Genomic DNA, 25,063 nt, shown 5'->3' with positions numbered 1-25,063 from the left:
GGATTATATTAATGGATTACTGGATTAATGGATTATATTAATGGATGGATTACTCATTAATGGATTATATTAATGGATGGATTACTCATTAATGGATTATATTAATGGATTATATTAATGGATTATATTAATGGATTATATTAATGGATATTAATGGATGATTACTCATTAATGGATTATATTAATGGATTATATTAATGGATTACTCATTAATGGATTATATTAATGGATTATATTAATGGATTATATTAATGGATTACTCATTAATGGATTATATTAATGGATTATATTAATGGATGGATTACTCATTAATGGATTATATTAATGGATTATATTAATGGATTATATTAATGGATTATATTAATGGATGGATTACTCATTAATGGATTATATTAATGGATTATATTAATGGATTATATTAATGGATTATATTAATGGATGTATTACTCATTAATGGATTATATTAATGGATGTATTACTCATTAATGGATTATATTAATGGATGGATTACTCATTAATGGATTATATTAATGGATGGATTACTCATTAATGGATTATATTAATGGATGGATTACTCATTAATGGATTATATTAATGGATTATATTAATGGATTATATTAATGGATGGATTACTCATTAATGGATTATATTAATGGATTATATTAATGGATTATATTAATGGATGTATTACTCATTAATGGATTATATTAATGGATGGATTACTCATTAATGGATGTATTACTCATTAATGGATTATATTAATGGATGTATTACTCATTAATGGATTATATTAATGGATGTATTACTCATTAATGGATTATATTAATGGATGTATTACTCATTAATGGATTATATTAATGGATGTATTACTCATTAATGGATGACATACATTGGAAATACAAGTAGGTACACCAACATGACCTTTCCATTCATAACATGGGGAGGGTCAATTGCCACAGTAGATTCTCTGTGGTAAACAAGGAAATGCCTCATTTCATTTGAACAAAATGATTGTCAAATAGTTACGTGATTAATCTGAAGATATTACCCACCAGAGGACAAAATAGTAAAAAATTAAAATGTTGGCAGCAGCCACAACTAAATGTCAGTGGTTGTAATTCAGATTCGGATGCGGATGATCTTTGTGCGTATTGACGGTGTAAACGGTGCTCAATGTGGGTTGCTATTAGCCCAGTCTGTCTAGGTCCCTCTGTCCATCACAGACCCAGCTTCTTCTCCATCTCCTCCCTCAGTTTATTCTTCTGGATCTAGAAAAGGACAAACACAGAGGTGATCAGCCCAGTCGTCTGTTCTGGTATAATTACTCTGATTATCAATTTCATGATATAGAACATTGGTCCGCTGCTGATATGAATGAAGACAGAGAAAATACGCTGTCATGAAGCCATCCTACCTTTCCAGAGGCAGTCAGTGGATAGCTGTCCACAAACACCACATAGTGGGGGATCTTGAAGTGAGAAATCTGGAACAGTAGAAGCAGATGCCTGTAGCTATAAACACAATATAACATAGTATATAATAGAAGTTATAAACCTGACAATGATCGAATCACAGGTCATGTCACTTCCTGTCTCTGTGTCACCTGTCCCTTGCAGAAGTCTCTGATCTCCTCTCTGCTACAGTCCTGTCCCTCCTTCAGTCTGATACAGGCACACACCTGTTCCCCCAACCTCTCATCTCTCACACCAATCACCTGGGGAGAAAGAGAGGTGGACAGGACAGGAGAGAATGGGGAGAAAGAGAGATGGACAGGAAGAAATATAAACACCTGGGGAGAAAGAGAGGTGGACAGGACAGGGAGAGAATATAATCACCTGGGGAGAAAGAGAGATGGACAGGACAGGGAGAGAATATAATCACCTGGGGAGAAAGAGAGGGGGACAGGACAGGGAGAGAATATAATCACCTGGGGAGAAAGAGAGGTGGACAGGGAGAGAATATAATCACCTGGGGAGAAAGAGAGGGGGACAGGACAGGGAGAGAATATAATCACCTGGGGAGAAAGAGAGGTGGACAGGACAGGGAGAGAATATAATCACCTGGGGAGAAAGAGAGGTGGACAGGGAGAGAATATAATCACCTGGGGAGAAAGAGAGGTGGACAGGACAGGGAGAGAATATAAACACCTGGGGAAACAGATGGACAGGACAGGGAAATGAAACACCTGGGGAGAAAGAGGTGGACAGGACAGGGAGAGAATATAAACACCTGGGGAGAAAGAGAGGTGGACAGGACAGGGAGAGAATATAAACACCTGGGGAGAAAGAGAGGGGGACAGGACAGGGAGAGAATATAATCACCTGGGGAGAAAGAGAGGGGACAGGACAGGAGAGAATATAATCACCTAAAGAAAGAGGGGGACAGGACAGGACTACCTGGATACACTGGAATCAAAAACTGACCCAACCATACCTACTGTTGACATTGTGTATGGACATCATATGGTGATATGAGTATTGAGAAATTAAGACAGGAAATGAAAGGTTCTGGTACTAACATTTCCTGGATAGATTTGTGTAACTTGGTTGTATGGTGTTACTGTGGTGCTGTTCTATTCTCTAATGCCCTCTAGTGGTGCTGAGTCCTGGGCCTCCTGTACGTTGGGATGAGTGTGGTTCTCACCTGGGCCTCCTGTACGTTGGGATGGGTGTGGTTCTCACCTGGGCCTCCTGTACGTTGGGATGGGTGTGGTTCTCACCTGGGCCTCCTGTACGTTGGGATGGGTGTGGTTCTCACCTGGGCCTCCTGTACGTTGGGATGGGTGTGGTTCTCACCTGGGCCTCCTGTACGTTGGGATGGGTGTGGTTCTCACCTGGGCCTCCTGTACGTTGGGATGGGTGTGAAGGAACTTCTCTATCTCAGCAGGGTAGATGTTCTCTCCTCCACGTATGATCATGTCCTTTATACGTCCCACTATACGGCAGTACCCAAACCTGTCCAGACTGGCTATGTCACTGTGGAGACATTAAACAGTTGATGCTGGCGCTCACTTTTCATCTGTTGCTGTCTGGGTCTCTGTTTGTTTCTCTGTGTGTCTTTATCTCTCTCTCCCTCCATCTCTTTCTCTCCATCTCATTTCTTACCCGGTTCTGTACCAGCGGTCTTTGGCGATAGCCTCACTGGTCTTGTCTGGGTCGTCCCAGTACTCCAACATAACAGAGTAAGCTCTGATCAGCAGCTCTCCTGGATCCCCGAGAGGAACCACCTCTCCAGAGGACACATCCACCACCTTCGCCTGGCCAGGAGAACACAGGTAGGGTTTCATGTGTGTTTTAATGAAGGAGGAATATAAACATTACACATACTGCATGTAGATGAATTAGGACTCTGACATTAGACACATGACTGCCTCTCTACACACACACACACACACACACACACACACACACACACACACACACACACAACGTTTGATACCTCTGTGTGGTTCAGGATACATCCCACCGTCTCGGTCTTCAGTTCCTCGTTGTCTCGCAGGAAACCAAGGAATGTTACAGGGCTGTTCTCTGTGGTCCCATAGCCTATCTGATGTTACCAAGGGAACGTTGTGTTACCCCATACAGATTATAAAGTATATTATACACACAGACAGAGAAAAAGATGGGAAGTACTTACTATCATATCATTGACATTCATATCAGTTTTGAGTTTCCTCATGACTTCAGGAGGACAAAGAGACCCACTCATAAACCCTGGAACACAACAACAGAAATCACAACCACCCTTCCTGGGCACAAATACTATACTACTGCTTTATACAGCATATTAATCAACCACCACCCTTCCTGGGCACAAATACTATACTACTGCTTTATACAGCATATTAATCAACCACCACCCTTCACAAATACTATAACTGTATTACCAATAAATTATATTACTATTAAAAGGGGCAATCTGCAGTTGAAAAATAAAACAAATTGACACCCCGCCACTGTTTTGGTAAAAATCTGAGGGATGGGGGCGGAGACATGTAACCACTCTCAAATTCATAGAGATATGGATGAAAGGACCAGCAATCCATAATATACAAATGATTGTTTTAGGAGCAATCCATAATATACAAATGATTGTTTTAGGAGCAATCCATAATATACAAATGATTGTTTTAGGAGCAATCCATAATATACAAATGATTGTTTTAGGAGCAATCCATAATATACAAATGATTGTTTTAGGAGCAATCCATAATATACAAATGATTGTTTTAGGAGCAATCCATAATATACAAATGATTGTTTTAGGAGCAATCCATAATATACAAATGATTGTTTTAGGAGGGCATCAGACCGAGACCATTTAGTCGCAGTTTGCAGCCCTTTGACCTGGCTGTGGATGTAGAAAAACTGCTGGTCACGTCACTCAAAACTTCTTATTGTTTTGGATAAAATCATGATTTGGTCAAGCAGTACGCCTAAAGTGAATTGAGTCCTGCCATGAAAGTGTCCATTTGACCGGGGCCAGCTGCTGTGATGAGCCAGCCACGCCCTCTCCTTCCAAATATCTATTTAGTAGAAGAGAAAAATGCTTTCTTTCAAAATGCAGTTGTGGGAAAAACATATGTTTTGAAAACATGTTGTTAGTTGAAGAGGGGAAGGGTCTCTGCTTTCTAGGGGTATGATCACTATTTCTCAACCCTCAATATTGAGCGACAGGCACTGTTTTAAAAAACAACATTTCTGTTCTGTCTTTGAGATGCAGAGAGCTTCACTAAGCCTCGCCCCAGAATTTTGGGCAACCAATCGCAGCGTTCCAATGCTTGCTACTGTGATTCCTGAAATGCAGAGCCTTTTCAAAATTATTATTTTGTTACATTGTTCGCTAACTCAGCTGGTTAGCTAGCTCTCAGTCTCATTGACCACCAAACATTGCTAATGCTAGCTAGTTAGCTAGCCACTTAATACAACTTGTTTTCTCTAAATGTATGTAAGCTAGCTAAGTTTGCCATATTATGAATTCAACTCATATCTATTGTCGACATCAGGAAACGATTTGAGAACACTAGTAATGTCTAAAAGTGGTTGGTAGCTTTGACTGCATGCTGACAGTGAATTCAGACTCATTCAGTGGCTAGCCACACTACAAACCTAATTTGACCAGGTTCCTGTGAAGCATTTATAATGACAGTCCATCACAACGTATCAGAGAGATTCCTGATTAGTAAGGGTCATCTGTGTTTAATTTAATTGTGTATTATTTTGAAACCATTGTCAGAGGATTTTGCTATTGGTTGAATTGGGAATTGGGCTTCTCTGGAAAATGTTGTCTGAGGTTGCAACAGTACTTAGGGAATAGTTTAAGTTGTAGATGAAAATGACCTGAATCATTACTGCTTGGACATGTTTGATGATAAATGTTGTTCTTTAATCATACCTTCTCTGTAAACCACAGTGAATGACTTTATAACAAGATTATAAAATGTTTCTATTGAGTGCCAAGATATTGGTGCAACCAAATCATGAACTGGTGCCACCAATTGAAAACCATAGCAGCGCCAGAGACCCAGACTGAAAACCATAGCGACGTCAGAGACCCAGACTGAAAACCATAGCGGCGCCAGAGACCCCGACTGAAAAACCATAGCGGCGCCAGAGACCCCGACTGAAAACCATAGCGGCGCCAGAGACCCCGACTGAAAACCATAGCAGCACCAGACTGAAAACCATAGCCGCCAGACTGAAAACCATAGCAGCGCCAGAGACCCAGACTGAAAACCATAGCAGCGCCAGCCCCGACTGAAAACCACCCAGACTGAAAACCATAGCAGCGCCAGAGACCCCGACTGAAAACCAGAGACACCGACTAGCAGCGCCAGAGACCCAGACTGAAAAGCGCCCAAGCAGCGCCAGAGACACTGCCATAGCAGCCAGAGACCCCGACTGAAAACCATAGCAGCGCCAGAGACCCATAGCGACTGAAAACTGAAAACCATAGCAGCGCCAGAGACCCCGACTGAAAACCATAGCAGCGCCAGAGACCCAGACTGAAAACCATAGCGACGCCAGAGACCCAGACTGAAAACCATAGCAGCGCCAGAGACCCAGACTGAAAACCATAGCAGCGCCAGAGACCCCGACTGAAAACCATAGCGACGCCAGAGACCCAGACTGAAAACCATAGCAGCGCCAGAGACCCAGACTGAAAACCATAGCGGCGCCAGAGAAAACCCAGACTGAAAACCATAGCAGCGCCAGAGACCCCTGACTGAAAACCATAGCGGCGCCAGAGACCCCGACTGAAAACCATAGCGGCGCCAGAGACCCCGACTGAAAACCATAGCGGCGCCAGAGACCCCGACTGAAAACCATAGCGACGCCAGAGACCCCGACTGAAAACCATAGCGGCGCCAGAGACCCAGACTGAAAACCATAGCGGCGCCAGAGACCCCGACTGAAAACCATAGCGGCGCCAGAGACCCCGACTGAAAACCATAGCGCGCCAGAGACCCCGACTGAAAATGTTAGTCAAGAGCCTCAAAACAGGTTAAAACAGGGCTCCAGACTAAAACCATACAATGTTTAAAACATTGCCAGAGTAAAACAGGCTTATATTTTGGGCGTGCGACAGCTGAAGTTAAGATCAAAATGTTAGTATGTTATAATCTTCAAGAATCAAAGGGTACATGAATTTAATATATAAGTCCAAAAATGGATGTAGCAACTGCAAATTACCCCGTTAAGCTTAAACTTTATCACAGCAATTCAGTTTATTTTTATGTATTTCCAGCCATCAAACAACAGTCTACACAAACAAACCTCAAATCTCTCACCAGATTCAACTGATGACAGGTCATAGTTGTGTAGGTCAGGCTGTCCAAGCATGTCAATGTACATGGTAGGAGTTCCGTAGAGGAAATTACACCTGAAACAGAGAACATATAGAGAGGTATTTAGTGTATTATAGAGGTTCATTCTCAATGTGCTCAGTGGCAGCTATTTATATTATTCTTATTACAACAGACTGACATGAAATATCTCTATTGTAAGTCTCCAGGATGTGTAAGTCACTTAAGGAAGAGGTTCCTAAACTTTACTACCTTTCATTCTGAATGGCCTCCAGGTTGGCACGGCTGTCGTACCCAGCAGAGGGGAAGACCAGGGTGATGCCATGCAGTGCCAAACACATCGCTCCTAACACTGAGCCCATGCAGTGGTACAGGGGAACAGGAACACACGCTCTTATAGGCTGAGGGGAAGCAACCAGAGCAGAGGTTACATGAGAAAAGTAGAGAGAAACAGAGAGAGAGAGCGACAGAGAGAAAGAGAGCGACAGAGAGAGAGAGAGCACCACAGAGAGAGAGAGAGAGCGCAGAGAGAGAGCGCCACAGAGAGAGAGCGCCACAGAGAGAGAGAGCGACAGAGAGAGAGGAGCGCAGAGAGAGAGAGAGAGGCGACAGAGAGAGAGCGCCACAGAGAGAGGCGCCACAGAGAGAGAGCGACAGAGAGAGGGCGACAGAGAGAGAGCGAGAGGGGCGACAGAGAGAGAGCGAGAGAGGGCGACAGAGAGAGAGAGCGCCAGAGAGGGCGACAGAGAGAGAGCGCCACAGAGGAGCGCCACAGAGAGAGAGAGAGAGCGACAGAGAGAGAGAGAGGGCGAGAGAGAGAGAGAGAGAGGGCGACAGAGAGAGAGGCGACAGAGAGAGAGAGCGACAGAGAGAGAGAGAGCGACAGAGAGAGAGAGCGACAGAGAGAGAGAGAGAGAGGGCGACAGAGAGAGAGCGCCACAGAGAGAGAGAGAGAGCCCACAGAGAGAGAGAGCGCCACAGAGAGAGAGAGCGAGAGCCACAGAGAGAGAGAGAGAGAGAGGGCGACAGAGAGAGAGGGCGACAGAGACAGAGAGAGCGACAGAGAGAGAGAGAGGAGCGACAGAGAGAGAGAGAGGGCGACAGAGAGAGAGAGCGCCACAGAGAGAGAGAGCGAGAGAGAGAGAGAGAGAGCGACAGAGAGAGAGAGAGCGACAGAGAGAGAGCGACAGAGAGAGAGAGAGGAGCCACAGAGAGAGAGCCAGGGCGACAGAGAGAGAGAGAGGGCGACAGAGAGAGAGAGAGGGCGACAGAGAGAGAGAGAGGGCGACAGAGAGAGAGGGCCACAGAGAGAGGGCGACAGAGAGAGAGAGAGAGGCGAGAGAGAGAGAGAGAGGGCCAGAGAGAGAGAGAGAGGGCCACAGAGAGAGAGAGGCCACAGAGAGAGAGAGAGGGGGCCACAGAGAGAGAGAGAGGGCCACAGAGAGAGAGCGACAGAGAGAGAGGGGCGAGAGAGAGAGAGAGGGCCACAGAGAGAGAGAGAGGGCGACAGAGAGAGAGAGAGAGGGCCACAGAGAGAGAGAGAGGGACAGAGAGAGAGAGGCCACAGAGAGAGAGAGAGGGCGACAGAGAGAGAGAGAGGGCCACAGAGAGAGAGAGAGGAGCCACAGAGAGAGAGAGAGAGGGCCACAGAGAGAGAGAGAGAGAGGCCACAGAGAGAGGAGAGAGAGGGCCACAGAGAGAGGGGCCAGAGAGAGAGAGAGAGAGGGCCAGAGAGAGAGAGAGAGAGAGGGCCAGAGAGAGAGAGAGAGGAGCCAGAGAGAGAGAGAGGGCCACAGAGAGAGAGAGAGGGCCACAGAGAGAGAGAGAGGGCCACAGAGAGAGAGAGAGAGGGCCAGGAGCGAGAGAGAGAGAGAGAGGGCCACAGAGAGAGAGAGAGAGGGCGACAGAGAGAGAGAGAGAGAGAGCGACAGAGAGAGAGAGCGACAGAGAGAGAGAGCCACAGAGAGAGAGGGAGAGAGAGAGAGAGAGAGAGAGGGCAGACAGAGAGAGAGAGAGAGGGCCACAGAGAGAGAGAGAGGGCCACAGAGAGAGAGAGCGACAGAGAGAGAGAGTGACAGAGAGAGAGGGCGACAGAGAGAGAGAGTGGGCAGAGAGAGAGAGGGCCACAGAGAGAGAGAGAGGCCACAGAGAGAGAGAGGGCCACAGAGAGAGAGAGAGAGAGAGAGAGAGAGAGAGAGAGAGAGAGAGAGAGAGAGAGAGAGAGAGAGAGAGAGAGAGAGAGAGAGAGAGAGAGAGAGAGAGCCACAGAGAGAGAGAGGCGACACAGAGAGATAATAATAGTCTCATGTCTCCACTGACCTTCCAGTTGAATCCCAGACGTAGACCCACAAAATAGGCGTTGTTGACGATGTTGTGGTGGGAGAGGGTGGCACCTTTAGGACTTCCTGTTGTTCCCTAGAGAACAGTAGACATCAGACAGACTAATACTGTTGGGGGGGATTCCGTTAGAGAACTGTGTCCTAGACAGGGTAATCTCCTAGACAGACTAATCTGTGTCCTAGACAGGGTAATCTGTGTCCTAGACAGGGTAATCTGTGTCCTAGACATGGTAATCTGTGTCCTAGACAGGGTAATCTGTGTCCTAGACAGGGTAATCTGTGTCCTAGACAGGGTAATCTGTGTCCTAGACAGGGTAATCCTAGACAGGGTAATCTGTGTCCTAGACAGGGTAATCTGTGTCCTAGACAGGGTAATCTGTGTCCTAGACAGACAGGGGTAATCTGTGTCCTAGACAGGGTAATCTGTGTCCTAGACAGGGTAATCTGTGTCCTAGACAGGGTAATCTGTGTCCTAGACAGGGTAATCTGTGTCCTAGACAGGGTAATCTGTGTCTTAGACAGGGTAATCTGTGTCCTAGACAGGGTAATCTGTGTCCTAGACAGGGTAATCTGTGTCCTAGACAGGGTAGGGTAATCTGTGTCCTAGACAGGGTAATCTGTGTCCTAGACAGGGTAATCTGTGTCCTAACAGGGTAATCTGTGTCCTAGACAGGGTAATCTGTGTCCTAGACAGGGTAATCTGTGTCCTAGACAGGGTAATCTGTGTCCTAGACAGGGGTAATCTGTGTCCTAGACAGGGTAGACATGGTAATCTGTGTCCTAGACAGGGTAATCTGTGTCCTAGACAGGGTAATCTGTGTCCTCGACAGGGTAATCTGTGTCCAGGAAATCAGCCGTAAAGAATTCTTCTTCTTTCAACAGGAGACCTACGGATGTGAACTGTATGTTGATGGGGTCGTCGAAGGACAGTTTGGTCTGCAGGTCCTGCAGCTCCTGGTGGTGCTGTCTGCTTCCAGCCTGCATCACATCCTCTACATGTACAGTCCCTGTCTGTCTGCTGTCTGTCACAATCACCATACGCAGGTCTGGTAGTCTGGCAGGAGGAAGACAGTAGGTTAACATTACAGTAACACAATGACCGTTACATTACAGTAACATTACAGTAACACAATGACCGTTACATTACAGTAACATTACAGTAACACAATGACCGTTACATTAAAATTACAGTAACACAATGACAGTTACATTACAGTAACACAATGACCATTACATTACAGTAACACTGTCAGTAATATTACAGTAACACAATGACCATGACAGTAACATTACAGTAACACAATGACCGTTACATTACGGTAACATTACAGCAACACAATGATAGTAACATTAGTTACATTACAGTAACACTGTCAGTAATATTACAGTAACACAATGACCACTACATTACAGTAACATTACAGTAACACAATGACCGTTACATTACAGTAACATTACAGTAACACAATGACCGTTTCATTATAGTAACATTACAGTAACACAATGACCGTTACATTAAAATTACAGTAACACAATGACAGTTACATTACAGTAATACAATGACCATTACATTACAGTAACACTGTCAGTAATATTACAGTAACACAATGACCATGACAGTAACATTACAGTAACACAATGACCGTTACATTACGGTAACATTACAGCAACACAATGATAGTAACATTAGTTACATTACAGTAACACTGTCAGTAATATTACAGTAACACAATGACCATTACATTACAGTAACATTACGGTAACATTACAGTAACAGCCTTCATTAGGTCCTCTACTGTCCCTGTCTGTCACCATCACCATACACAGATACTGAGGTTCCATTTACAGGTAAATAGACATCCACTGGTGGTAATATTTCTTATTCAGAGTCGATCCAGCAGAGTTGCTGTGTTCCCTTCTACTGTGTTTCACATTAGCCAATAATTCTAATACACCATTTCTGATATACAGTATCACATGCCTTACGTTTATGTTCCTGCATCAGTAAAAGCAGGAAGTGCATCACCTATGCCTCTACTTCCTTTCCTTTCAATTAGGCTGGTTTGGATTTGTCCCTGACCAAAATGGCTGCCATTATCATACCATTCAGGAACTGAGGGTTTATGACATAGCCCTTCTAGTAATTTAATGGGATCTCTACTATGGCTATAAATATGTTAGCCACAGATCACATATCTGTTCAGGGTTCTATATCTATGATGTTAGCTATCCTGCTAGGTACTTGTTTACTTCATGGTGCAGTAATACAATATGTCTGTTGACGCAGTCATGATGCAGTAGTACAATATTAACATATCTGTCTGTTTACTCACTCATGGTCCAGTAGTACAATATTAACATACCTGTCTGTTGACTCAGTCATGATGCAGTAGTACAATATTAACATACCTGTCTGTTGACTCAGTCATGATGCAGTAATACAATATTAACATACCTGTCTGTTGACGCAGTCATGATGCAGTAGTACAATATTAACATACCTGTCTGTTGACTCAGTCATGATGCAGTAATACAATATTAACATACCTGTCTGTTGACGCAGTCATGATGCAGTAGTACAATATTAACATACCTGTCTGTTGACTCAGTCATGGTCCAGTAGTACAATATTAACATACCTGTCTGTTGACGCAGTCATGATGCAGTAGTACAATGGGTACAATATTAACATACCTGTCTGTTGACTATCTGTTGACTCAATATTAACATACCTGTCTGTTGATGTCATGATGCAGTAGTACAATATTAACATACCTGTCTGTTGACTCAGTCATGATGCAGTAACAATATTAACATACCTGTCTGTCTGACTGGTTTATGCAATACAATATTAACATACTGTAGTACAATATTAACATACCTGTCTGTTGACTCAGTCATGATGCAGTAATACAATATTAACATACCTGTCTGTTGACGCACAATATTAACATACCTGTCTGTTGACTCAGTCATGATGCAGTAATACAATATTAACATACCTGTCTGTTGACCATGATCATGATGTCTGTTGAGTCATGATGCACACAATATTAACATACCTGTCTGTTGACTCACTCATGGTCCAGTAGTACAATATTAACATACCTGTCTGTTGACTCACTCATGGTCCAGTAGTACAATATTAACATACCTGTCTGTCTGTTGACTCACTCATGGTCCAGTAGTACAATATTAACATACCTGTCTGTTGACTCAGTCATGATGCAGTAGTACAATATTAACATACCTGTCTGTTGACTCAGTCATGATGCAGTAGTACAATATTAACATACCTGTCTGTTGACTCAGTCATGATGCAGTAATACAATATTAACATACCTGTCTGTTGACTCAGTCATGGTCCAGTAGTACAATATTAACATACCTGGAGCTCCTGAAGACCCCTGACTCTGCTGTGTCCATCTCTGGGCAGATCTGTCTCAGCATGTCACAGAACCTCTGGGTCTTAAACTGGGTGGGACACACCACAGCTTTACACTGCACCTACAGAGACAGAGATAACAGAACCTCTGGGTCTTAAACTGGGTGGGTCACACCACTGCACCTACAGAGACAGAGATAACAGAACCTCTGGGTCTTAAACTGGGTGGGACACACCACTGCACCTACAGAGACAGAGATAACAGAACCTCTGGGTCTTAAACTGGGTGGGACACACCACAGCTTTACACTGCACCTACAGAGACAGAGATAACAGAACCTCTGGGTCTTAAACTGGGTGGGACACACCACAGCTTTACACTGCACCTACAGAGACAGAGATAACAGAACCTCTGGGTCTTAAACTGGGAAGACACACCACTGCACCTACAGATAACAGAACCTCTGGGTCTTAAACTGGGTGGGTCACACCACTGCACCTACAGAGACAGAGATAACAGAACCTCTGGGTCTTAAACTGGGAAGGGTCACACCACTGCACCTACAGAGACAGAGATAACAGAACCTCTGGGTCTTAAACTGGGTGGGTCACACCACTGCACCTACAGAGACAGAGATAACAGAACCTCTGGGTCTTAAACTGGGTGGGACACACCACTGCACCTACAGAGACAGAGATAACAGAACCTCTGGGTCTTAAACTGGGTGGGACACACCACAGCTTTACACTGCACCTACAGAGACAGAGATAACAGAACCTCTGGGTCTTAAACTGGGTGGGACACACCACAGCTTTACACTGCACCTACAGAGACAGAGATAACAGAACCTCTGGGTCTTAAACTGGGTGGGACACAGACAGCACCAGGGTCAGGATCAGTTCAGCTATTCATTCAGTCTATCCAGGAAGTGTAAAACAACACTGTACTGGATAAGAACAAACCTTCCCCAGGGTGAACTCCAGCTCCTTCAGCTGATAGGCTGGGTTTATCGACACCTGTAGAGATTAGAACAATACTTTAATATTAGGACCAATAGATCCTAACAGATAATACATGTTCATTTTAGAATCTAATATAATAGCTCATCTTCACCAGTATGATGCCGGCCTTGGCTGTGGCGAACTGAAACAGGATCCAGTGGTATGTGTTGGGCCCCCAGACTCCTAGTCTGTCCCCTCTCTTCAGACCCAGGGCCAGGAGACCTGCAGCGGCCTGGTCAACCTGGGGAGGAGGGAGACCATGACCCAGGAAGTAATATACAGGATGATATCCCGATATGTAAAGGCATTCTTGTTGGGATTATTATGAATAAATGAATAAACAATATCCCCATTTTAAATAGAATTGTAACTAAGTAAATTTATACTCTGTTTTAACAATATGAGTTCATAAGAAGGGATTGTGTGACACGGACAAGGAGGAATTAAAGTTAATGAACACCATTCCAACTCGGAAGAAACGAATGGGTTGGGGACTGTGTAAACAAATAAGGTTGTTAACCTGTGGTTGAACCTACAGAAACTTAGCTCTGGGGTTTTTAGATAAGGCAGTGAGTGCATTCCTTGGTTCTGTTAATTAGAACTGTCAGCTCAGTGGTCGATAATGTTGAGGGGTCAAAAGTTACCTGGGAGTGTGTTAGTAAGTTAGAATGAACTTTTCTCCTCACTTTGTCCCGGTCGAGAGGAGGGGATTCTGGTCAAGCAATGAAATTCCGTCATGATCTGTATATAAACTGTTGCTCGTGGTTAAGTGTCAGCGCGCTCCGAGAATAAATTCTGTTACCTACTATTGAAAGACTGGTCTGCGTCTATTTTATGCAAACAAGAATCTTACAAATTCTCATAAAATAGATTAAGGGTTTTCAATTGATGAAAGCACCTTGGCATAATTAAATTACACTAACAACTCTGCGGTTGGTGTTTATGAGTATGTGTATAAATGGAATGGAATATATTATTACAAAGCTGTTTATATATGTCTCTGTTGTTTCACCATGGATGTCCTAGTTAGCAGGCCTCAGGGTGTTACACCATGGATGTCCTAGTTAGCAGGCCTCAGGGTGTTTCACCATGGATGTCCTAGTTAGCAGGCCTCAGGGTGTTTCACCATGGATGTCCTAGTTAGCAGGCCTCAGGGTGTTACACCATGGATGTCCTAGTTAGCAGGCCTCAGGGTGTTTCACCATGGATGTCCTAGTTAGCAGGCCTCAGGGTGTTTCACCATGGATGTCCTAGTTAGCAGGCCTCAGGGTGTTTCACCATGGATGTCCTAGTTAGCAGGCCTCAGGGTGTTACACCATGGATGTCCTAGTTAGCAGGCCTCAGGGTGTTTCACCATGGATGTCCTAGTTAGCAGGCCTCAGGGTGTTTCACCATGGATGTCCTAGTTAGCAGGCCTCAGGGTGTTTCACCATGGATGTCCTAGTTAGCAGGCCTCAGGGTGTTTCACCATGGATGTCCTAGTTAGCAGGCCTCAGGGTGTTACACCATGGATGTCCTAGTTAGCAGGCCTCAGGGTGTTACCATGGATGTCCTAGTTAGCAGGCCTCAGGGTGTTTCACCATGGATGTCCTAGTTAGCAGGCCTCAGGGTGTTTCACCATGGATGTCCTAGTTAGCAGGCCTCAGGGTGTTACACCATGGATGTCCTAGTTAGCAGGCCTCAGGGTGTTTCACCATGGATGTCCTAGTTAGCAGGCCTCAGGGTGTTACACCATGGATGTCCTAGTTAGCAGGCCTCAGGGTGTTACACCATGGATGTCCTAGTTAGCAGGCCTCAGGGTGTTACACCATGGATGTCCTAGTTAGCAGGCCTCAGGGTGTTTCACCATGGATGTCCTAGTTAGCAGGCCTCAGGGTGTTTCACCATGGATGTCCTAGTTAGCAGGCCTCAGGGTGTTTCACCATGGATGTCCTAGTTAGCAGGCCTCAGGGTGTTACACCATGGATGTCCTAGTTAGCAGGCCTCAGGGTGTTACACCATGGATGTCCTAGTTAGCAGGCCTCAGGGTGTTACACCATGGATGTCCTAGTTAGCAGGCCTCAGGGTGTTTCACCATGGATGTCCTAGTTAGCAGGCCTCAGGGTGTTTCACCATGGATGTCCTAGTTAGCAGGCCTCAGGGTGTTACACCATGGATGTCCTAGTTAGCAGGCCTCAGGGTGTTTCACCATGGATGTCCTAGTTAGCAGGCCTCAGGGTGTTTCACCATGGATGTCCTAGTTAGCAGGCCTCAGGGTGTTACACCATGGATGTCCTAGTTAGCAGGCCTCAGGGTGTTACACCATGGATGTCCTAGTTAGCAGGCCTCAGGGTGTTACACCATGGATGTCCTAGTTAGCAGGCCTCAGGGTGTTACACCATGGATGTCCTAGTTAGCAGGCCTCAGGGTGTTTCACCATGGATGTCCTAGTTAGCAGGCCTCAGGGTGTTACACCATGGATGTCCTAGTTAGCAGGCCTCAGGGTGTTACACCATGGATGTCCTAGTTAGCAGGCCTCCAGGGTGTTTCACCATGGAGGCCTCAGGGTGTTACACCATGGATGTCCTAGTTAGCAGGCCTCAGGGTGTTACACCATGGATGTCCTAGTTAGCAGGCCTCAGGGTGTTACACCATGGATGTCCTAGTTAGCAGGCCTCAGGGTGTTACACCATGGATGTCCTAGTTAGCAGGCCTCAGGGTGTTACACCATGGATGTCCTAGTTAGCAGGCCTCAGGGTGTTACACCATGGATGTCCTAGTTAGCAGGCCTCAGGGTGTTACACCATGGATGTCCTAGTTAGCAGGCCTCAGGGTGTTACACCATGGATGTCCTAGTTAGCAGGCCTCAGGGTGTTACACCATGGATGTCCTAGTTAGCAGGCCTCAGGGTGTTACACCATGGATGTCCTAGTTAGCAGGCCTCAGGGTGTTACACCATGGATGTCCTAGTTAGCAGGCCTCAGGGTGTTACACCATGGATGTCCTAGTTAGCAGGCCTCAGGGTGTTACACCATGGATGTCCTAGTTAGCAGGCCTCAGGGTGTTACACCATGGATGTCCTAGTTAGCAGGCCTCAGGGTGTTTCACCATGGATGTCCTAGTTAGCAGGCCTCAGGGTGTTTCACCATGGATGTCCTAGTTAGCAGGCCTCAGGGTGTTACACCATGGATGTCCTAGTTAGCAGGCCTCAGGGTGTTACACCATGGATGTCCTAGTTAGCAGGCCTCAGGGTGTTTCACCATGGATGTCCTAGTTAGCAGGCCTCAGGGTGTTACACCATGGATGTCCTAGTTAGCAGGCCTCAGGGTGTTTCACCATGGATGTCCTAGTTAGCAGGCCTCAGGGTGTTACACCATGGATGTCCTAGTTAGCAGGCCTCAGGGTGTTTCACCATGGATGTCCTAGTTAGCAGGCCTCAGGGTGTTTCACCATGGATGTCCTAGTTAGCAGGCCTCAGGGTGTTACACCATGGATGTCCTAGTTAGCAGGCCTCAGGGTGTTACACCATGGATGTCCTAGTTAGCAGGCCTCAGGGTGTTTCACCATGGATGTCCTAGTTAGCAGGCCTCAGGGTGTTTCACCATGGATGTCCTAGTTAGCAGGCCTCAGGGTGTTTCACCATGGATGTCCTAGTTAGCAGGCCTCGGGTGTTACACCATGGATGTCCTAGTTAGCAGGCCTCAGGGTGTTTCACCATGGATGCCCTAGTTAGCAGGCCTCGGGTGTTTCACCATGGATGTCCTAGTTAGCAGGCCTCGGGTGTTTCACCATGGATGTCCTAGTTAGCAGGCCTCGGGTGTTACACCATGGATGTCCTAGTTAGCAGGCCTCGGGTGTTACACCATGGATGTCCTAGTTAGCAGGCCTCAGGGTGTTACACCATGGATGTCCTAGTTAGCAGGCCTCAGGGTGTTTCACCATGGATGTCCTAGTTAGCAGGCCTCAGGGTGTTTCACCATGGATGTCCTAGTTAGCAGGCCTCAGGGTGTTTCACCATGGATGTCCTAGTTAGCAGGCCTCAGGGTGTTTCACCATGGATGCCTAGTTAGGGGGTGTTACACCATGGATGTCCTAGTTAGCAGGCCTCAGGGTGTTTCACCATGGATGTCCTAGTTAGCAGGCCTCAGGGTGTTTCACCATGGATGTCCTAGTTAGCAGGCCTCAGTTTCACCATGGATGTTTCACCATGGATGTCCTAGTTAGCAGGCCTCAGGGTGTTTCACCATGGATGTCCTAGTTAGCAGGCCTCAGGGTGTTTCACCATGGATGTCCTAGTTAGCAGGCCTCAGGGTGTTACACCATGGATGTCCTAGTTAGCAGGCCTCAGGGTGTTACACCATGGATGTCCTAGTTAGCAGGCCTCAGGGTGTTTCACCATGGATGTCCTAGTTAGCAGGCCTCAGGGTGTTTCACCATGGAGGTCCTAGTTAGCAGGCCTCAGGGTGTTTCACCATGGATGTCCTAGTTAGCAGGCCTCAGGGTGTTTCACCATGGATGTCCTAGTTAGCAGGCCTCAGGGTGTTACACCATGGATGTCCTAGTTAGCAGGCCTCAGGGTGTTACACCATGGATGTCCTAGTTAGCAGGCCTCAGGGTGTTTCACCATGGATGTCCTAGTTAGCAGGCCTCAGGGTGTTACACCATGGATGTCCTAGTTAGCAGGCCTCAGGGTGTTACACCATGGATGTCCTAGTTAGCAGGCCTCAGGGTGTTTCACCATGGATGTCCTAGTTAGCAGGCCTCAGGGTGTTACACCATGAATAGGGACAGATTTTCCCTATTTCCTCCATGTTACTGTCTGTCTGCTTAGATGCTAGTGGTAATCAATAGTTTCCCAACAATATACTGACACATAATAGTTATGATACTATTTGGTAAACCACCAATCAGATGCACTGACACATAATAGTTATGTTACTATTTGGTAAACCACCAATCAGATGCACTGACACATAATAGTTATGTTACTATTTGGTAAACCACCAATCAGATGCACTGACACATAATAGTTATGTTACTATTTGGTAAACCACCAATCAGATGCACTGACACATAATAGTTATGATACTATTTGGTAAACCACCAATCAGATGCACTGACACATAATAGCTATGTTACTATTTGGTAAACCACCAATCAGATGCACTGACAGATAGTCCTGCTGAATGTGCTTTGAGTGGGAACAGAGGTAACAGCCTAACAATGATCTCTAGATATGATGAAATAGATTAGAAGAGAGGGTGGATGAAAGACCTACGTCCTCCTGAAACTGGGAGAAGGTCTTACGGACTCCATCCTGCAGGAACACCAGAGCCTCTCTATTGGGCCAGCGGTCAGCTGCCCCTGCAAACTCTGACCCACCGTCTGGCCCAGCAGGGACACTGAGGAGGCCCCATGGACGTAGCTGAAGCTCTGCCCTGGGACCAGGGGGACTGTCCACATGGAGGGATCTGTTGAGGGACAGACATGAACAGTAGACAGAGTAGACCTGGGTCAAATACATGAGGGAAATAGTTGGAAGCTGTTTTTAGGTGCACTTGATAACACTTTGGAATTTGGACATAGAGGACTATTTAATTGGTTCCATTGTACCAGGCAAACTACAGTAAACACAACCAAGTATTTGACATATGTACTGTAGTTGACCAAAGTCTGATACAGAGAGAGTTAAAAGAGGGAGTAAACACAGAGAGATGGGTTGGTACACAGAGAGACATGGGTTGGTACACAGAGAGACATGGGTTGGAACAGAGAGAGACATGGGTTGGAACAGAGAGAGACATGGGTTGGAACAGAGAGAGACATGGGTTGGAACAGAGAGAGACATGGGTTGGAACAGAGAGAGACATGGGTTGGAACAGAGAGAGAAGGGTTGGAACAGAGAGAGAAGGGTTGGAACAGAGAGAGAAGGGTTGGAACAGAGAGACATGGTTTGGAACAGAGAGACATGGGTTGGAACAGAGAGAGAGAAGGGTTGGAACAGAGAGAGAAGGGTTGGAACAGAGAGAGAAGGGTTGGAACAGAGAGACATGGGTTGGAACAGGGAGAGAATGGGTTGGAACAGAGAGAGAAGGGTTGGAACAGAGAGACATGGGTTGGAACAGAGAGACATGGGTTGGAACAGAGAGACATGGGTTGGAACAGAGAGAGAAGGGTTGGAACAGAGAGAGAAGGGTTGGAACAGAGAGACATGGGTTGGAACAGAGAGACATGGGTTGGAACAGAGAGAGATGGGTTGGAACAGAGAGAGATGGGTTGGAACAGAGAGAGAAGGGTTGGAACAGAGAGACATGGGTTGGAACAGAGAGACATGGGTTGGAACAGAGAGAGAAGGGTTGGAACAGAGAGAGAAGGGTTGGAACAGAGAGAGAAGGGTTGGAACAGAGAGACATGGGTTGGAACAGAGAGACATGGGTTGGAACAGAGAGACATGGGTTGGAACAGAGAGACATGGGTTGGAACAGAGAGACATGGGTTGGAACAGAAAGATGGGTTGGAACAGAGAGACATGGGTTGGAACAGAGAGAAATGGGTTGGAACAGAGAGACATGGGTTGGAACAGAGAGACATGGGTTGGAACAGAGAGAGGGAGTAGATATTTACATTTGAGTCATTTAGCAGACACTCTTATCCAGAGAGGCCCACAGGAGCAATTAGGGTGAAATGCCTTGCTCAAGAGCAAGTCGGCTCTGGGATTCAAACCAGAGACCTTTTGCTTACTGGCCCATTGCTCTTAACCACTAGACTACCTGCCGCCCAGACACAGAGGGATGGGTTGGTACACAAAGAGGGAGAAGAAACAAAGGGATCGGTTTGGTTTACAGACTGTAGAGTTGACTGTGAGGGTGTTCTTTATCCATGACAGTAATCTATTTTGAAACAGAAGAAGTTGTGTTCCCGGACTGTGGTTTCATAGTGGACCCCTCTCCACTGTTCTCTCCCCTCTCCCTTGTTCTCTCCCGTCCCCTCTGTTCTCTCCCGTCCCCTCTGTTCTCTCCCGTCCCCTCTGTTCTCTCCCGTCCCCTCTGTTCTCTCCCGTCCCCTCTGTTCTCTCCCGTCCCCTCTGTTCTCTCCCGTCCCCTCTGTTCTCTCCCGTCCCCTCTGTTCTCTCCCGTCCCCTCTGTTCTCTCCCGTCCCCTCTGTTCTCTTGGGAGCCGTTGGGGAAACAGCACAGATAAGGCCCACCTCACTCACTATTCTCCCATCAGGTCACAGGACACGAAGTCTTTCAGAGGGGAAACCAGAGATAACGGATACGTGACAAACGTGTTCCGTGCCAAGACAACCACGCTGAGCCCCGTTCCTTACGGCCAAGACAACCACGCTGAGCCCCGTTCCTTACGGCCAAGACAACCACGCTGAGCACCGTTCCTTAAGGCCAAGACAACCACGCTGAGCCCCGTTCCTTACAGCCAAGACAACCACGCTGAGCCCCGTTCCTTACGGCCAAGACAACCACGCTGAACCCCGTTCCTTACAGCCAAGACAACCACGCTGAGCCCCGTTCCTTAAAGCCAAGACAACCACGCTGAGCCCCGTTCCTTAAAGCCAAGACAACCACGCTGAGCCCCCAAGTGAGCCCCGTTCCTTAAAGCCAAGACAACCACGCTGAGCCCCGTTCTGGCCAAGACAACCACGCTGAGCCCCGTTCCTTACGGCCAAGACAACCACGCTGAGCCCCGTTCCTTACGGCCAAGACAACCACGCTGAGCCCCGTTCCTTACAGCCAAGACAACCACGCTGAGCCCCGTTCAACCACGCTGCCAAGACAACCACGCTGAGCCCCGTTCCTTACGCCAAGACAACCACGCTGAGCCCCGTTCCTTAAAGCCAAGACAACCACGCTGAGCCCCGTTCCTTAAAGCCAAGACAACCACGCTGAGCCCCGTTCCTTACGGCCAAGACAACCACGCTGAGCCCCGTTCCTTAAGGCCAAGACAACCACGCTGAGCCCCGTTCCTTACGGCCAAGACAACCACGCTGAGCCCCATTCCTTATGGCCAAGACAACCACGCTGAGCCCTGTTCCTTAAGAAGACAACCACGCTGAGCCCCGTTCCTTACAGCCAAGACAACCACGCTGAGCCCCGTTCCTTAAGACAACCACGCTGAGCCCCGTTCCTTACGGCCAAGACAACCACGCTGAGCCCCGTTCCTTACAGCCAAGACAACCACGCTGAGCCCCGTTCCTTAAAGACAACCACGCTGAGCCCCGTTCCTTACAGCCAAGACAACCACGCTGAACCCCGTTCCTTACAGGCCAAGACAACCACGCTGAGCCCCGTTCCTAAGACAACCACGCTGAGCCCCGTTCCTTACAGCCAAGACAACCACGCTGAGCCAAGACAACCACGCTGAGCCAAGACAACCACGCTGAACCCCGTTCCTTACAGCCAAGACAACCACGCTGAGCCCCGTTCCTTAAAGACCACGCTGAGCCACAACCACGCTGAGCCCCGTTCCTTACAGCCAAGACAACCACGCTGAGCCCCGTTCCTTAAAGCCAAGACAACCACGCTGAACCCCGTTCCTTACAGCCAAGACAACCACGCTGAGCCAAGACAACCACGCTGAGCCCCGTTCCTTACAGCCAAGACAACCACGCTGAGCCCCGTTCCTTAAAGCCAAGACAACCACGCTGAGCCCCGTTCCTTAAAGCCAAGACAACCACGCTGAGCCCCGTTCCTTAAAGCCAAGACAACCACGCTGAGCCCCGTTCCTTACAGCCAAGACAACCACGCTGAGCCCCGTTCCTTACAGCCAAGACAACCACGCTGAGCCCCGTTCCTTAAAGCCAAGACAACCACGCTGAGCCCCGTTCCTTACAGCCAAGACAACCACGCTGAGCCCCGTTCCTTAAAGCCAAGACAACCACGCAGAAACCCGGCTGGACAATGGCCAAGACAACCACGCTGAGCCCCGTTCCTTATGGCCAAGACAACCACGCTGAGCCCCGACAACCACGCCAAGCCCACGTTCCTGACAGCCAAGACAACCACGCTGAGCCCTGTTCCTTACAGCCAAGACAACCACGCTGAGCCCCGTTCCTTATGGCCAAGACAACCACGCTGAGCCCGCTGAGCCAAGACAAACACGCTGAGCCCCGTTCCTTACAGCCAAGACAACCACGCTGAGCCCCGTTCCTTATGGCCAAGACAACCACGCTGAGCCCCGTTCCTTACAGCCAAGACAACCACGCTGAGCCCCGTTCCTTATGGCCAAGACAACCACGCTGAGCCCCGTTCCTTACAGCCAAGACAACCACGCTGAGCCCAGACAACCACGCTGAGCCCCTTTCCTTACAGCCAAGACAAAGCAGAAACTGGGCTGGAGAATCCAAGTAAAAACATATTTTAAAAACCTGTTTCTGAAAAGGATTGTTTCTATAGTATGCAGTGACTTGAGCATGGCTCAGCAGGCATTGAAATACATTACCCTCAGTCTGAATACTAGTCAAGACACATACAGGCCATCAAGTCCATACTCTACAGTTGACGGATCATACCGATCACTGCAACTGTAATTGACTACATTGAAACGGGATTGACCCCAACTAGTGGTGTGCTCTATAGGTCTGAATGACACAATGTCATCTACAATCTCTGTCAAAGGTCAGAGGTGGGCTTTAGAAAGGAAACATAACTTGCAAAATGACAGAAATAATCCAGCTAGTCTGTTTATGTCTGACAATGTGAAGAGAACTGACCTACCTACAGCACCAGGTTGGGTTCCCAGGTGTCCATGTCTTCTGTAGTGAGGAGACCACCTGTAGAGGTTGTAACACAGCCCTTCTAGAGAACACACTGAGCTGTCTGAGGTGAGTTGCCCTGGACCTCAGTAGAGAGGAGCTGATCCACACCGCTGACATGGCCTCAGTCAGCTCTGAAAATAACACCAGATTTATTATGTTCTGAACCCATTTAGACCCTTTGTTAAAAATGTTGGCTTAAAATCTTCTTGAAGTCAGAAAAACATGAGAAGGGACATGTACAAATGCAGAGTTTGGGCATTTTATTAAGTCTTTATTCATATTATAAAAGTGATTTAATTAAATTTTCCATGTGGTTTCTATTAAGAGAGGCACTTATTAATGTAAGAGGTTTTTGAAATTCAATATTGGTGCACAATTCCTATGTAAAATATCAAAGGAAAGCAAAAGGCACTCTATTTCGTGGAATGACCCATCTAGAATCTAGAAAGTCGATGACCATTGAAATGCATTGGGTTTTAAGCTAATATTGGTTGCAGTACAACAAGTATGAATAGTATCAAACAGGAACCTGCACATTCTGAAGTTGGATAAGTTTTGATAATTTATGTGCTTTCAGCATGCACATGACAAATACGTGTCAGATTTACCGCAAGCACATTAATAAGTATGTCGAATTTCTAAAGAAGTTATTTCTTTCAGCAAGCGCATCTATCTCAAATCATTTCGCGGCTGTATAGCAAACTCAATGCAACACATTTACTGTGAACAATTACTTCTGAATAACACGTCATTACAAAATAGATTACTCGCACTTTTTCTTATTTTGCCTTGGTAATGGGTAGGCTTTCATCGCTAGGTCGTTACACAGAACTTCCATGCTGCTTTGAAAACTCATATCCTTACAGTAAATGACAAAATGTGCTCTAACTTCAGAAAACTTTTCTCCGATCTTTTCAAGTATAACATAAGTTTCCCTACCAGAAAACACGCGATACCGTAAAGTGTTGTGTATTTGCGCACATAAATTCAGGAGGAAACTGAAGAACGGATGGCTGAACGATGTTTAGGCTTGACCGCGTTTTGGAAGTGTCCGCTCACTTGCCCGCAGTGACTTTCCTGGTACAACCTGTTACGAAACACGACGTGCGCACACATCCTGAATGCGCACATCCTGAATGCGCATATCCAACATAAATACCCAGCTGTCAAGGCGGGTAAATTAACATGTCTTTATTTTCTGGCTAAGTAGCAAGCTATTTTCTTCTCTGGAATACGTTTTTGGAAGCTATTGTCCAAATCACTGTTATTAAGAGTTTTCTACAACTCTAACTTTGTAGTCTGATGCTATTTACAGAAATCGATTACGCTCAAATCAAATGTATTTATAAAGCCCTTCTTACAGCAGCTGATATCTCAACGTGCTGTACAGAAACCCAGCCAGAAAACCCCAAACAGCAAGCAATGCAGGTGTAGAAGCACCTAAGCTACGCTAAATAGTTTTGCAAGCTATTTTTAAGTTAGCTCGATTCTTCTGTATAGAGACATCGCTAGCGGGCATAATCATTAGACAAGGAATCCTTGCTAAGACCGAGCAACTGACATAAGTCCCATGATTTATTGATCACCCAGTTATATCTGTAGTTTTTGTAGAAGCACGACTGAAGTAGAACATAATTTGTTTAGCTTTTGCATTGCCTGCATTCTTTGAATCTGTACTGTACTTTGATTAAAGTAAAGCCCCGTCTAAAACCATTTACAATTGTCTGTCCCCACTCCCAGTTAGACGGGGTACCTACGAGCGTCATTCTGCTTCACAATGCC

The 25,063-nt window shown here is 46.5% G+C and overlaps 1 protein-coding gene and 1 long non-coding RNA gene across 9 annotated transcripts; one reads left to right on the top strand and one right to left on the bottom strand.

Annotated features, from left to right (window-relative positions):
- Positions 1–257: 257 nt before the first annotated feature.
- Positions 258–25,063, bottom strand: LOC127926835 (medium-chain acyl-CoA ligase ACSF2, mitochondrial-like). Of its 8 annotated transcripts, none has more exons than XM_052512458.1 (17): positions 25,039–25,063; positions 23,241–23,412; positions 18,789–18,981; positions 13,644–13,772; positions 13,493–13,546; positions 12,533–12,651; positions 10,036–10,198; positions 9,125–9,220; positions 7,058–7,206; positions 6,791–6,882; positions 3,637–3,713; positions 3,439–3,546; positions 3,105–3,256; positions 2,834–2,975; positions 1,604–1,714; positions 1,415–1,483; positions 258–1,268 (listed from the first exon to the last, which is right to left on the bottom strand). In XM_052512458.1, the coding sequence occupies exons 2-17, from the start codon at positions 23,396–23,398 to the stop codon at positions 1,218–1,220; spliced, it is 1,863 nt and encodes a 620-aa protein (XP_052368418.1). In that variant the 5' UTR covers positions 23,399–23,412; positions 25,039–25,063; the 3' UTR covers positions 258–1,217. The 8 variants fall into 8 exon arrangements, 7 of the variants coding, with proteins under 7 accessions (XP_052368418.1, XP_052368417.1, XP_052368414.1 ...); XM_052512457.1 differs by lacking the exon at positions 25,039–25,063 and adding an exon at positions 24,263–24,362; XM_052512454.1 differs by lacking the exon at positions 25,039–25,063 and adding an exon at positions 24,221–24,356.
- LOC127926838 (uncharacterized) lies at positions 1,623–2,338 on the top strand. The gene is made up of 4 exons (XR_008125193.1): positions 1,623–1,730; positions 1,806–1,943; positions 1,985–2,076; positions 2,200–2,338. It is a non-coding gene; the product is annotated as an uncharacterized LOC127926838 (long non-coding RNA).

Source organism: Oncorhynchus keta, unplaced genomic scaffold (assembly GCF_023373465.1).
Source record: "Oncorhynchus keta strain PuntledgeMale-10-30-2019 unplaced genomic scaffold, Oket_V2 Un_contig_8444_pilon_pilon, whole genome shotgun sequence".
In the NCBI taxonomy this organism is placed as follows: Eukaryota; Metazoa; Chordata; class Actinopteri; order Salmoniformes; family Salmonidae; genus Oncorhynchus; species Oncorhynchus keta.
Note: the sequence above shows the minus strand (reverse complement) of the source record. Positions and strands in the feature narration are given on the sequence as shown.

What these genes read in the sequence shown, in the direction of transcription:
- LOC127926835 (XM_052512458.1), bottom strand. Translation starts at nt 23,398, where the DNA reads ATGTCAGCGGTGTGGATCAGCTCCTCTCTACTGAGGTCCAGGGCAACT. An exon ending in TGGAGTTCACCCTGGGGAAG is followed by an intron (nt 12,652 to 13,492) that starts GTTTGTTCTTAT and finishes CTGTCTCTGTAG; the next exon opens with GTGCAGTGTAAAGCTGTGGT. An exon ending in GAGGCCATTCAGAATGAAAG is followed by an intron (nt 6,883 to 7,057) that starts GTAGTAAAGTTT and finishes TCTCTGTTTCAG; the next exon opens with GTGTAATTTCCTCTACGGAA.